A 15635-nucleotide genomic window follows, 5' to 3' on the forward strand; every position below is an offset into this window, starting at 1 on the left:
GAGTTTCAAAGGACTATAAACGATCCCAAACGAGGCATAAGGGTCTTATCTAGCGAAACGATTGTCATTTTTGACAAGAAAAATAAAAAATATGTACTTTTAAACCACAACTTTTCGTCTAGGTACGGTCCAGCGCAACCTAACGTAAATGCGTAGTGACGTAGGGAGATCACGTCTTACATATATAAAACGCACATTTGCGGACCATTTTAAACAATAAACTGACACAAAGACATTAATTAGTATCAGCTGACATACAACAACGTAGGAACGGTCCTCTTTCAAGACGCTTGTAAACACTGGGGCGGAGTTTCGCATTCGTCCTCTGTGACCTCTTGACGTCATGACGTATTGCGTGGGGTCAGCTGGCGCATCACGACCGGATCTACATGACGAGAAGTTGTGCTTTAAAAGTGCATATTTGCTATTCTTCCCGCCAAAAATGACAATCGCTTTGCCAGACAAGACCCCCATGCCTCGTTTGGGATAGTTTATAGTCAACTCCGTTGAAAAAAACTGTTAAGTGTTGAGTTAAGTATCAAGTGTTGGGCTCCACAAAAGTCCATTAAAACTAGAAAAATCCTGCAATGTTCTCCCCAAAAAACAATTTCTTCTTGACTGAACAAAGAAAGACATCAACACCCTGGATGACATGGTGGTGAGCAAATTATCTGGATTTTTGTTTCAAGAAAATGGACCAATCCTTTAAGAAGGCCTCCTCAGCAAAGCTTCATCCAATGGCGACAGCATGTATTGGCTTACACAAACTCTAAAACGTTAACCATGAACAACAAAAGCAGGTGCATGAGATGACGGACCCATATGCACATCTGGCTTCCTGCAGAGAAGTGTCTGATCTCCAGGCCTGTGACTGACACACATACCCAATATAGAGCCAAGCAAAGGGCTGATATGAACTCCAAACAGTGGGTGTTTAGAAGAGGAACATACAAAACTCTAACTTTTATGAATCCACTATTCACCAATACAGTTAGGTCTGGTGAAAACCCTGTAAAAACAGCTAGTATAAGTGATTTTTAGGGAACGTTCACATCAGATTAAAAACATCTGGGGTGAACTTGAAGATGCTTTTAGATGTGAGCAGAAATTTTATTACATTATTTTAACACTAAAACAAACTCTAGATAAACAATTTAAACTACTAGTCTACCGACCTATTTTTAATGTCGAATATCCCTGTATGGCAATAAGATGTGGAGTAAGACACTGACTGAGTATCTGCCAAAAGCACTCAACAAGTTAGCACAGACAACAGCTGTCATGTATGTGTGTGTTTACTACACTGGCATGGTGTATTTTTGGCAGATGAGTAACATGCCTGTCCTGTTACACACACACACACACGCGCGTGCGCACACATACAGAGAAAAGAGAGATTCCAGTGTTTGACCTATTCCAGGAATGCATGAGATCCTGCCAAAACCGTGTACTGTATACGTTTGGATGATTACCACACCAAATACTGCACACATGTAAACCCTGATGTATTTTCTAAATACACGGCCCGCGTCTCACCTTGGTCTTCCCGGCTGAAGCGCTTGAACAAGGCAAATTTGGCGGGGTTGTCGGCCAGGGTGAATTTGTTGAGCAGGGCTTCGATAACCTGTCGCACCGTGTTCGTGCTGCTGATGTGCAAAGTGTTTATAGAGCCTCGTGGGAGGTGAAACGCCTCCTGATCTTTCACACCTCTGGCCCCACCCCCTTTCACTGTGATGGGTCTCCGCAGGTCCAATTGCACCTTGATGAAGCCAGTGTACAGACCATTAGGATTCTGCAAGACAGAGACAGGTAGAGAGAGTTTGTTAAAAATGGATGTAAGGCATATTTTTGAGTAAGGAACAATGCGCTTAAAACGTTTTGTTTATTAAACAACATTTCAGTACTTTTTTTTTACAATATTTTGATATCTCCATTTGAAACATTGGTTGTCAGGTGGTACAACCAATTATTGTCTGCGCTCCCTGTGTCAAGCTGATTGTTTGTTTATTTGATAGTGGCGTTTAAAAATATTATCCTATTCTTAATATCCTATCCTATTAAGACGAGTAGTTATACGAGCAAGTTTGGTGGTACAAAATAAAACGTAGCGCTTTTCTAAGCGGATTTAAAAGAGGAACTATATTTTATGGCGTAACAGCACTTTTGGGAGTACTTCGACTCGCCTGAAAAGTCCGCTCCCCTTCTCACTCTCATAATGGGAGAGGGAGGGTGTTACTGCGCCGAGTCGAAGTACTCCCAAAAGTGCTATTACGCCATAAAATGTAGCTCCTCTTTTAAATCCGCTTAGAAAAGCGCTACGTTTTATTTTGTACCACCAAACTTGCTCGTATAACTACTCGTCTTAAATAGGAAAAACGTTGATGTGTTTGGTCACTTCTAACTTTATCTCTAAATGGTACCATTGAATGAATGGGGCTAAACAAAATGCTATCGAAGCGTCGCAGCGCGCTCCAGCGCTTACGTGCACGCACACAGATGATAGAGGGATGTATCAACAATTCTTAGTTAAGGTAATAACATATTTTAATATTGAAAATGAGTAGACTATTCCTTTAATAGCAGTTGCACTAGGGGTGTGACGGTTATTATATAACCGTGAGACCGACGGTTATAGTTGAACACCGTCATAAGAACTCTATAACCGACAAAACCGTGTTATTAAAATATTAAAAAAATATATATCATAAAGAATGTTTAAATACTAATTAAAAACAATTGTCAACAGTCTGTGTTACACGCCCCACCATGTTATCACGTCACGCAATGAAAAATACAGAGCGGAGCAGACACTGACAACGCGCTGACATACAGGAGAGACCAGGGCACTTTTTGGTTACTTTTGAGATTAAACATATTAAACAAAGTCTTACCTTTCAAATCATCTCTTCCTTCTATTTAATTTATAGAATCAAATAAACATGAATGACCATAATATGTTTTAAACGCGGAAAGGCTCCGCCCCGCTTTTCAAGTTCAAATCCTCCCATGTTAATCTACTAACTCTCCTGAAAGCACATTCACTGCTAGTTGTCTTGCTGTTAATTGTAAATAAACGTAGAGCAAGTAGCTAATCAGTGTTAAGTTTATTCAAATGCTGGTTTCACATCGCAAGCATGAGCACTGAGCAGCGCGTATGCGGAGAACGTTTGCCGCGCGTCAGGCAAATGGCCACGCGCCGTGCTTTTACAACGGCTGCGTTTGCAGCGCAGTTTAATAACAGTATAACAATCTCAAGTTCACATTACTTTATTTTACATGCATTTATGAGCAAAACCTCTTCAAGACGCTTTTTAATACACATTGTTTTCGTGCTGTTCTGGTCCGTGTAATGACAGATATAGACACAATTATAGACATTAAAAGCCCATGGCACAAATCTGTTTCTCTGAAGATTATTAAGAAAATGATAGATAGAGGATTCATTTATGCTGGGCAGAAAGTGACAGCGCAGTCTGGCAACAGTGTGTTTTTTAAATATTTAATTGCTTTCTGTTAAATTTCTCAAAGTAATTACTGTTTTAAACACACTTGGCATCACATTCATGATTTTATGGTAAAATGACACGCGTCAATCCACGAGCATTTAAACATCCCCCCCCCCAGACGGTTATGTGACGAACCGTCACATTTGACCCACGTCATAACCGTCATCACCAATTCTGAAACCGGCACAGCCCTAAGTTGCACCCTTGGACCTTCATTGCAGAGGTCAGGTGGTGCAACCAGAATGTACATTTTACAGACTTCTACCTAGATGCTGGTATAAGCTTTTGCCTATGATATAAAATTTATAATATACTTTTTAACTACAATTAAAATGTGTTTGATAATATAGCAAGTTTTCTAGTTTTACATTGGTTGTACCACCTGACACAGAAAGTGTGCCAGCCTATCCATCACATTAAAGTAGCTGTTTTTTCGGTATTTAAGAGAAATCGACAAACTTCATTCAGCCATAAAGACCACGTGGCGTTCAATGGATGATGCAATATCATGTTTACGGTTTATACTTGTTAACTTTTTAATAACTTAACAAAAATTAGTATTTATATTTAAAAAAACACTGAGAATCTTTCTTTTATAATGACATACAAAAACTACACAAAATGAAAATATCCTACACAAATAAATTGCATATTTTGTTCTAAACGTATTTACAAAGATATTAAATGCAGTTAAATGTTTTCAAATTGGTAAGCAGATCTCACTGTGACGTGTGACTGTGTCCAGATGGAGCCCAGATCTGAGCTCTTTCTATCTATAAGCTCATTAGTCATAGCAGCCGTGACTCCAGGCTAAATGCGAGGTGCAATTATCTCCTCTGAAACTCAATTCATTACGCTATACCACTGACACACAACACCACTGTAACACGGGCATTAACCATAACCTGATCTAAAACACTGTTGTAACTCAAGAGCCATTCACATTATAACTATAACGATAACTATATTAGCGTCCACATTATAACAATAACTTTATGCTAATTCGCTCACGCGCAGAGCACTCGCGCAAATACTTGCCTTTAATGACATAAACTTTTATTGGATATTTCTTGTAATAAACACTTTTGCAATTGTTTACATGTGAATATGTAAATATGCTGTTCTTGTTGCATTTACACATTGGGTAACCAGCAGATGTCCTCAACACGCTGCATTTCGTGTAAGTCTAAACAGTGAATCTAGTTTGTGTAATCTAAGTTAATATCTTACCTTTTGGCGTAGTCAGTGTGGTAGGAAAAAAGCGTACGTAGTGAATTTTACAGCAACTGCATCAGCACTGGATACCTGAGGTATTTTTATGTTATAGTAGCCTGGGTACCAGCCGATCTTAGCCCCCCCCACAACATTTTGAGAACGGGAAGATCGGTCTGGGGTTTCTCCGTTGAGGAGCTACTATGCTAGACCCAAAGCTGGTCGAACCAATCAAATTGTCAGGGCGGGCTTTATACGATGATGGACAGATGATAAACAGTAACGTAATGAACCACGTCATCAAAGAGCGCGTGTGTTGAATCTGTTTACAACGAAATGGCTGCCGCTGTAGAATTCAGATGTGTGGATTTTGACATTGAGTCTGTTCTAAAAAATATCGACAGAGCATTGATTTTAAAAGAGGAACAGAGAAACGCGATCAAGGCATTTGTTGATGTTTTTGCCGTCCTTCCTACGGGATTCAGCAAAAGTTGGTCGCAACTGAAATTGGTATCACGGCGATGCAACTCGATGTGCATGACGAGAAATTAGCAGTCGTTGCCAGCTTCTTTTCGGAAGCCCGGAATCGTGGTTGCTGAATAAGTGGAGGGACATGCTAGGCTCCAATATTTTCAAGCGAACGTAATGGGTATCGTCGTGGATGAAGTTCACCTAACGTACAAATGGTAAGAGATAGTCTTACTGTATGACTTAGTAAATACTTAATGTTGTGATATAAACGAAATGTTGTAAACATAGTAGGTGATGATGTACGTTCGCCAACTCAGACTTAGTATAATCACAATGTTAGTGTCATTGTAGCGAAATAACTAGCATTTCGGTCAGGCTGCATAAGACGTAATTTTAACATACGTCACACACTCCGTTGCTCTGATTGGTCGTAGGTCTATCCAATTGAGTGCAGAGGCATTTTTCGGTTGAGACATGCCTCATAATTATAGCTCAATGGAGCGATATCAGACTCAAATTCTGACTAGAATTGAGTATCACAACGTAAGGCTAATGTTATAGACCTCAGCAATGAGCTTCACTGTTATTTCAAGTGCGCGTGCACTTAAAGTTTAAATAGATTTGTTTGTCTGTCAATGGTTTATTGTTCATCAGGTGGGGAAAAAAATCGTCCAGGAAGTGATCCCAACGATATTGTTCGTTGTATCTTTATCGTTATAGTTATGGTGTGACCTCCTCTTTTGTCTTTAATATAAAGCAATTTTCAAAACTATATTTTTATAGTTATAGTTATAATGTGAAAGGTCCTACACTGAGTCAAGATGCCAATGAGGCTCCATGAATCTATTCAGGTGTTTAGAGTCAACTCTTTAGTTGTACCACAGTCCATACACAGAAGATAAGTGAGTATTGTTGGTCAAAATGTGTGCAACTTCAATCACACCAGTGTACTGTATATATCTGTGTGCATATATCTCTAGAATAGATGAGGACACATCCAAAATGTGGAAAGTGTTGAGGTGAATTAATCCTGTTCCTGGGGACCCAAAGTACTTTAGGTTACTGATTTAAACTGCTTTAGACTGCTCAATATTTATGTTTTTGTAAAAAAACAGGAACACTAAAACAAAAACAATATGCAGTCTTGCCGCAACTGAATCCTGGTCAAATGTACAGTTGTATAATCACATGTTTTAACATCATAGTGCTTATGACTAATCACATGATCAATCAGGACTGAATGATAAATAGACTTATTTATAAAACAGATGAGATTGTGATCTAATAAATAAAGATGAAAAAAGAAAACTATTTTTTAAATATGTTCCAGGTTTTTATAAACTAAACATTGTTTAACTTTTGTATAAACTAAACATCCTATCTTCACCTACTCTAACTTGTAAATATAGTTTTGTAGACTAAACATATCGCTGGCTCAAATGCTGATTCCATTTCAAATTACGTTCAACTTTAATGAGTTATGAACTGTGGATGAAGTTGTTCACCGTTAACTCACCAGCGTCATTTTGAAGTGATCACGTGAATCAGCGTTGTACTGCTCGACCTTCTGTCTGATCTCTTCATGTGTGAGCTGAGTGCAAGTTTTCTCTTTCTCCACATCCTGAAAGACAGAGACACATGGACGGTGAATGCAAGCATTCAGCAGACAAAAAGGTCAGCACACGTTAACCCAACAACTCATGCAGTGCTGCTGATTGGCGGTTTTACTGTGGTGGTAAAAGTGGTACCACTGTAGGTTTAGCAAATAATAAAGCCATTCAGAAGTAAAAGCCTCTTTGTTTTGGGCTGACTGATACGGGAGACAAAAACAGCTTGCATACATCTTACATGCACGTGTACCGTCATGCTACACCGGTGTGTTGTTGATAATGTGATCAAACTACATTTCTGCTTTCCCGTGATCTTTCCATTTCAGAGTCAGACCTTTAAAAGCAACAGGCAAAATATAAAAAAAAGTGTCATAGCTCTCTAAGCACTCCTGAGCATCACTCCATTCTGCTCTTACATGGTCATATAGCTGAAGTATGATCTCCTTTTAAGAGAGCTCTAAAATCAAAACAAAGACATACAGGCCCTTATAAGGGAACACTCCTGCACTAAAGTGCCAACATGTTGACTGACAAGGACCTTCTTTGCTAACAGAGATCTGAAGCTGAATAGTGCACTAGCTTTTGGATGCAGAACTGCTAAAGCCGGCCGAATTTCCACTTTAGGTTTCGGGGGGTTTACAATGACAGCTGGTTTCATTTTGAGTATAGGTAATGAAGTTTACAGCGCATGACTCATAGTGTTTATCAAATGATATGAGACATGCAGTTTAGGTTGTGAATGGTTTGGGATGTATACATTTATAAAAAAATTACAGTTTTTTGTTCAACACACCCCCATCCATTCCTAGTAAAAATGGAACAATTGTGTATTAATTCAACAACATTTGCTTTAGATGTGAGGATTGACTACACAGCTCACCTGCCCTTAACCCGACCCTTGAACCCTTAAGAGATCTGAATGAGATTAACACTGTGATAGATGGTAAACAAGTGCAATATTTCTGAAATGTTATGGCCTAGACTGCTCAAGACATAAAAACTTAATTCACAGAATTTAGTTACTCATTGACTCACATAAAATAAAAACATGTGATGCCCTGGTCCACCCAACTCATATAGCTGGATGTCTTTTCTATGTGCCAACTGTCTAGGGTTGGGAATCAAATTTAGATTCCAATTCTGGAAACCGATCCATAAGGAATCGGATCCTTGTTATAAAATTAGAATTTCGATTCCACTTAACAATGCCGGACCATGCGGTCACATAATTTTCACATCATCTGCCAAGACCAGAGTCACCCGTCCTATAGCCATCTGCGCACAGTGCACAGGACCTTCTGCTCAAATATTTAAAGGGGCCATGGTATGAAAATCTGACTTTTTCCACGTTTAAGTGCTATGATTGGGTCCCCAATGCTTCTATCAACCTAGAAAATGTGAAAAAGATCAACCCATTAACTTAGTTTTGGTAAACCATTCTCTACAAGCACATGAAAAAATAGATCGTTGAAATTTGGCTCACCTTATGATGTCATGGGAGCTCTTATTATAATAATACCTCCCCTTAATCTGCACTATCCAACCACAGCACTGCAACAAACCACCATCATCGTGATCAGTTTTTCATCAGCTCATTTGCATTTTAAAGAGCACACCCAAAACGTTCTAAGTCATCATGAAATGTCTACAGGAATATTTATATCACTGTTCTGCAAATTGTTTCAGGTATTTTCATGATAATAAATAATATTTTAAATGATTTTGTTTAACGAGTGTTGCTTTTTTTAAATGCTCGTTATAAACGACTCCGACTCGTTATGATTTTAGATTGATAAGGACTTCCTACTGACCAAATGCCGTAGTACACGCACAAGCAGTGCATGAAACAAAGAATTGCAGCCTTGCGATTCAGAATCGATTTCAGACAGCCACTTTTAATGGGACACACGGTTGAATCGTTACAGCCCTACTAAACATCTTATTCATGCCGCGAGGCCTCCAGACGTGCGTCAACGCGTTGATGCCTCTACCGCGGCTGGTGTAAACGCAGCATTATTGCTTTTCACCTCTTTAGAATCAAAACCAAGCATCATCAGGAATCAGAAACAATAAGCGGAATCGAATTTGGAATCGGAACTGATACATTTGAAACGATGCCCATTTCTACAACTGTCACACTGACTTGGTTTATTAGCCTAATCTCTTCAGTATCTTGGCACGCATGGACGAGACTGGAAAAATACTTGACAAAAATATCAAGCTTCAAACTTCCACAACTGAAGAATTTAACAAAAACAGTCCAATTAACCATAAGCTGAAGTCACAACAACAAGCCAAGAGCTCATTAAATCCCATTTAACCACAAGAAAAGCCCAACAAAAGCTAGTAAGAGCTGATTAAACAAGAGGCCTGTTGAAGGGATGTGTGAGTATGTTTAGTATGTGTAAAGGGATTGTAGTTGACTAAGCATTCGCTCGAATCATCTGTGGCTTTTGTGATGTGGTCTCCAGCTCTTTGAGGGTTGTTCATTAGCGTGACTGTACCATACATGTTGTTCACGTAAAATGACTGGTGCCCACACAGTAATAGTAAGACAATGTCTGGTGCCAATTTAATTTTACACTCACTCCATGGCTTTAAATCCATGTAAACCTACAAGAATCACCGTCCATGTCTGACAAGTTTTAGCTAAGTTAATTTATCCTATGAATCTATGACGTAATGGGTGGTAAAGTAGACACCATGTAAGTTTGTTGGGAAGAGTGAACAGGAGGCTGTGTGAAACTAAACCAGGAAGGACAGGGTTAATAAGAATGCCTCTACGCAGAAGGCCGTGACAAAGGCTAAATAAACACCAGCCTGATGAGGTAATGTCACAGAAAAAGCCGCTCTCCCTCCCTCACCATGAGAGCGTGTGTGTCTTTGCTCTCATTTGGAGCATTAATGCAGGAACAAGAGTTACAGGTTCAATGCATCCTTGCTGGACCTTCTCCATATGCTAGAGACCAATCACATGTACATGAAAGGCCAGTTATGGAAATGCTTCATTGGAGAGAAAAGTAAATAGCAGTCAGAATGTAGGCCCCATGGTGATCTTAGTGATAAGCTGGCTGGATTTCTTTCAAATGTATTAGCAGATTTTTATCTCACACTTGGTGGTCATTGGGTAGTTGGTTTCAGCTGAACAGGACATCCAGTAGTGACCGGACTGGTTTGTCAGGCACTCCTATCTGACAAACCCCTAACTGCTGTTGATAAAGCTCCTGATACCATCTGCCCTACTGATGGACAAGCGTTGCCATTAGATAAATGTAAACAAGCTCAGTAGACAAGACATTAAGAAGATAACCTACTTTCAACTTTTAGTAAATGTTTTGTAGGGGGTTTCTGATCAAACCTCGAACAACTGCAAACATCTTGCTTGTCAATAAACAACAATCTAAACGACGTTTCCTCCTAATTGGACCAAACCCTCTGCTGTTAGTGCAGGAAGTCCCCTGGCCACCACACCTTTCCTTTCCGAAACATTCCTCAACAAATAGAGCAAAAACAATCAAAAAGTACCTCAGCAAGCCAAAGGCAATTCCCTTGCAAGACTACAGTCATTCCAAACTGGAAGGACTGACAAGTAAAAGAAAGCACAAAAACAACCAACAGTGTCCAATTCGGTGAGGCTTTCATCTGAATCTAGAATATTCAGACATCTGCAGGGAGGTTTACGGGAAGGAGGACACCAAAAGAACACACGAAAAGAGGAACAGAAAGCTTTCGCAACCTTAACAAACAAACGCAATTTATAAGCCTGTCCATCTTGTTGTATGACTCATGGGATCCTACATTATCATAACTATAACATTACCTCACCTGGGAATGTAACACATACGCCCTTCAAAGATTACCCTTTAACCCTCAACACACGCCAAGACTTCCTTAACAACCATGTTTATCTGCGAGGACGCCAACATAAAGCGCCATAGTGTACGTTAAAATGGTATTATGAGTGTAAGGTACAAAAACATCTTTAATCTTCTTTGCCCTCCCATTCAGACATGCCAAAATGAATAACACATCCCCCCAGGACGACTTTTGCAAGCCTTCTTTATTGAAAAGCAAGACAAACACCTTCCAGCATTTTCCATTCGTACACTGTATAGCTCTACTGGGATGATATTGTTAGGATGACTGACAGCTGAAGTTTCTCACTAATAAGAATGTTGTTCTAGATCTTGATTCATTGTTGTTTATGCTAATTCATAAAATTCCTGCAACTTGGGAATTATGGGTAAACTAGACTTCAAAGACTACAAGATATGAACTGAAGCATAAAAACAGGGTGTGGTCTGTTTTGCTTTGACTCAACTGAAGGCAACTCTATACTATAAAAAAGTTGATACTTTTCCAAGAAAGCAAGGAACTTGAGCCCAGACAAACAGAAAGGACTTGTCCTTCCAGCTCAACGCTGACATAAATCCAATCTGAGGTTGATTCACATTAAGAAAGAGGAAGTGGAGAAGTCTGACTCGACACAGCAGATTGATAATACCAAACCTGTCAAGCCAGACTGGAGTACGGTGTCTTTACTGATTCTAGATATAGAGATCCAATGAAATACAGTATGAGCCAGCTGACTTCAGTCATAATTCTCATGAAATGTACCCACTTGTCATGGCTGAGGGAATACGATGAGGAAACTTTGAGACATTTCGTGACTATGCCTCATCTACTGTTTTTGATTGATGAAATACCTCTAAAGTTGAATTATGAAATCACAGAGCAAAAATATCTCGCCAAAGTGCTGGATTGGTCATACTCAATGTAACTTGGCCTTAAATATAAGCGGAGCAGAAAGACCAAATGCTCAAAAACATTAGGTCAAATGACAGCCTAAATGTTGATGGGAATCACATCTAGATAATGTGCCATTAGAAAACTAACAGCATCATCTGTAAACCTTGCAATTTTGTATAGCGCTTCTTAAATCATTGCCTCCCTAAAATGAAACACTTTATCGTTTTCCTCACTGTTGAAAATCACTTTGGATAAAAATGTCTGCTAAATGCTTCAATATAAGTGTAATGTAAACAGTATTAACCTTTTACATTTATTGATAACAAGACGTCCTCTAGTCTAGGCACCATAACTTGATAAAAATTAACCCAGCAAGGTTTCATATCTAAGCGTGTAAAAGTCGTCTTATCAGAACCCAGCAAAGAAACCAAAACAGTACACCAAGGCTGAAAGATTTCTATGTAGTAGAGAAGATGAAAAGTATAAAGAGATCTTTGTTCAGCTGGATATTTAATCCATTGAAATACAACTACTGCGGTGCTCTGTGATGATGTCATTCTGGAAAAGTGATGGCTTACAAAAGATTTCAAAAGAAAATGTGGAATGAAAAAGACAGAGATCAGATGACGCATGCTAGGTGCCGCTATGTGACCTGGGCACTCCGTGAACTTATCCGGTTTTAAATAAATCCAGCCAAACTATTCTTTATCTCAACACTGCCATGTGGGGATGTTTATTCTGAGGGGAATAGTTTTATTTAAACCGATAAGTCAACTTAAAAGTTATATATACAAACTGATATCAAGAAGATGAAAAGGGGACAAAGGAGAATTTTAGTTTTTTTCAGAATATTTACTGATAATGCCAACTATAACAAGTGTTTAAGTAGATTACAGCTCCCTACAACAGTTGATCTAATGAAAACCAGGAAGCGATAAAACCCGAAGAAAACTCTGATGTTCAAGCACCATTTCCTGATAGTTGATCTGCAACTGTAACACACACACAGATCTTTAAAAGTCACAAAGATTTCTCAAATTAAAATGTCTGATGTCTAAGCAGGTATGCACTTCATTCAACTATGAGAGGAACAAACTTATAGATGGCTGGGTGGTCAGCAAAACAATCGAGGAGGACTCAGAACAACCACCTTCCAGTTAAGGACGAGTGCAAACAGATCCGCTCTACAAAAAGGTTGTCGCAACCTTGACCACAAATACTAAAGTAATGCTAAAACTGTGACTTTGATACTAGACACATTGCACTAAATGGGTGATTCTCACGAAACCATTGAAACACCACGGCACTAATGATTTTAGCTTTAAAATGTGTAATATAGTAACATTAAAAAGCATCAGAATTAACACAATACTGTGTTCTACCTTGCACAATGTGTGATTTCAACATAAGAATTTATAATTGGAAATTTTATCTCATTTTCTGCTTAAATTCTAATTACCGCAATGTGTCCGGCTGTGTTTGAACATGCGTTATGTTGTAATTTAATCAAATTAACACAAAAATATTATGAAAAAAAATAAATGGATGTTTTGCTAGACTACTTTAGATAACAGAAAAAACATTTACTGAATATTCAAGTATAATAATAATGAAGACAAATTAGGAAAATGATGTGTCCATGTCTGATGTTCTCATCCTCCGCAACACTTTTTGAGAACAGTTTAAGCACACATACAGAATTTTAATAAAGTTTGATTTTGAGTGACCAAGCACATGGACCAGTTACTTCAAGATGCCTACCAGGTAAGATCATTTTTTTACAGTTAATTTGAAATAATGTCTTGTCAGAATGCTTACACAACATTTTGATTATCATTACCGCAACAGATGCTTATTAAATGTTAATTTAATTAATAGAAGCATAATACTTTGATTTTAAATGCATGTGCAGAATCTCCAAATTATGTTCTTTCAGCTTTGTCATGTCATTTTGAAAATATGTCAGTGTTGATGTTTTCTGACTGTTGTGGTAATGAGATTTTTTAGGACTAATTTTTAAATTATGTTACAAAAAGTGTTGAATGATAAGTAAAAGTTTTTAAATTAATGTTCCCATTTACTCCAGACTTTGTTTTTCAATGTCTGGTGGGAAAAAAGTACCCACCAGACATTGGTTTGTCATGACATTTTTAAAACCAAGTTTTCGTGAGAATCACCCAAATATAAACCTGCAGCAAAGCACATCTTTAGAGATGTGATCAACAATAAGGGTACAATTATTGCTGGTTCACACACCAGATCAAGATAGGTCAAATGGAGACGTTATGTAGAGTTAACAATTATCAAACTATTGGTTACTGCAAATGTAACTGCTGTTAAAGCAATAATAATAAAAAGCTATAAACCATGTAAACCAATGCTGTAACGTCTGTTTGACAGAGCTGAGGTTTTGCGTGACATGATGACATAGTGAGACCAAGCCAGCTTCATCTGGCGTTATCTTCCTCTTAACTGTAATTACAGCTCTCTCTCTCAAAAAATAAAAAATACAACCAGATGCTCCAACATATGGACCCACGCATCAGCTCCTAACATGTGTCTAACAGAGCCGTGACCGTAAACGGTTAGTGCTAAAGAGTGAGACACGCTTCTCCATTCACAAGTTTTTTAAAAGCTTTAAAGGCCTACTACTACTAATACTAGAGAGAATGATAATCTACGTCTCAATGATGGACACTGGGCACAGACTTTGTGTCACTGGTGTCAATCAAGGCCGATTGTAATATAGATTACCGAAGGCAGCAGACGCACACACACCTGGATGATAATGAAACACTGCTCCATGACGCACACGGCTACTTTAGGAGCTAATCACATTAAGATGGTGTGCTTTCCTCATCAGAGCTTGATACTGCAATGAAAACAAACATAAGACGTTTGTTATCTGATGCTTTTCTTTATCTCGCGTTGCAAAGTTCATGAAATTGTCATTGCAATAAAAATATTGCTCCAGATCTCTGTAAGGCACATGGTGTGATTTGCTCTTTGATTTCTTATATAATTGGGTTCTGTTCTGTGTAATGCAGGCTATTCATGTACAGCAACGGTAACTTACACAACCATGGCAGAAGAACAAACAGAGTGAAATTCTTTCCATTCTGTGATAAAAGAAAGAACTAAACATGAACGCAGACAAAACAACTAAAAAAAAAGATTTTCGCAGTATGAACCAAGCAACATTAAGGTACCTTATGTGTCTGTCTGGAGTGAATGCGTTTTGCACCCAGTGACAGCTGCATAAATAAAGTTTTCTTTAAAACAGATTTCCTTGCATGAAGGCATGACACCAACCAGCCATTTTACTTCTCAAGCCAATGAAGATACTCTAAAGCTGAGTATACAGTAAGCTTGCACTCTTCCATCGTGTACACATAAAAAATGAACTATACTTCGGCCTTAAGATAGAGAAAGGCGGCTAAACATTATCACAAATCCAGCAGCTATCATACCGATCCTAATTCACGCCATCAACGCGAGCAATTGCCCAAATCATTACAGCAGATTCCTCTGATCAGCTGACCCACGATGATGAATTGTGGTAATGACTCGAGCGCTTTGAACCTTATCTGAGGTTGAATCATGCCGAGCAGAAGGATCAGGATTAACCCGGAGAACCTTCTGGATCACCCAAATAATGATTTATAAAGTTTCTTTGTGCCTGCTGGCAATGCATACAGCTTCTCAAGGTCAATGACATCATGCAGAAACTATCAGCCACCAAAATGAATGTTGCTGTTGGATTCTAGCCACAATAACAAACATGCACACAACAGCATGAAGGTCATAGGTAGAGTAGCAGTTTTGTACATGTATGCAAACTGTGCCTGCACTAAACTGGACGTCTGTATTTGCAAACAGTAAGCAGTTTTTGGTTACGCCGTTATAAGACCGCTAATTTAATTTCTGTTTCAATCAGGGCATGGGGTTTAAAAACAGTCTGTGGACTGTAGATAACGTCTTTCCTTCTTTACAACTGTTAAGTCTTTTTTCCCACCGCGGTCCAGTGAAAGCAACACTGTGAATAACCAGGAAAATGGTTTCAGCCAACTTAAATTTACATAATCTT

General features: G+C 38.6%; 1 protein-coding gene across 3 annotated transcripts in view; it reads right to left on the reverse strand.

The window, feature by feature from the left end:
• Positions 1-15635, reverse strand: part of rassf3 (Ras association domain family member 3) — a 47218-nt gene that overhangs the window by 4214 nt on the left and 27369 nt on the right. For 2 of the 3 annotated variants that reach the window (XM_055189671.2, XM_055189672.2), the window contains 2 exons: positions 6706-6810; positions 1537-1792 (listed from right to left, as the gene is read on the reverse strand). In XM_055189671.2, coding sequence (XP_055045646.1) covers positions 1537-1792; positions 6706-6810 — 361 coding nt within the window. Of the gene's footprint in view, positions 1-1536; positions 1793-6705; positions 6811-14326; positions 14421-15635 lie in introns of all 3 variants that reach the window. The other variant, XM_055189673.2, reaches the window with a different exon arrangement.

Source organism: Misgurnus anguillicaudatus, chromosome 1 (genome assembly GCF_027580225.2).
Source record: "Misgurnus anguillicaudatus chromosome 1, ASM2758022v2, whole genome shotgun sequence".
Lineage (NCBI taxonomy): Eukaryota > Metazoa > Chordata > Actinopteri > Cypriniformes > Cobitidae > Misgurnus > Misgurnus anguillicaudatus.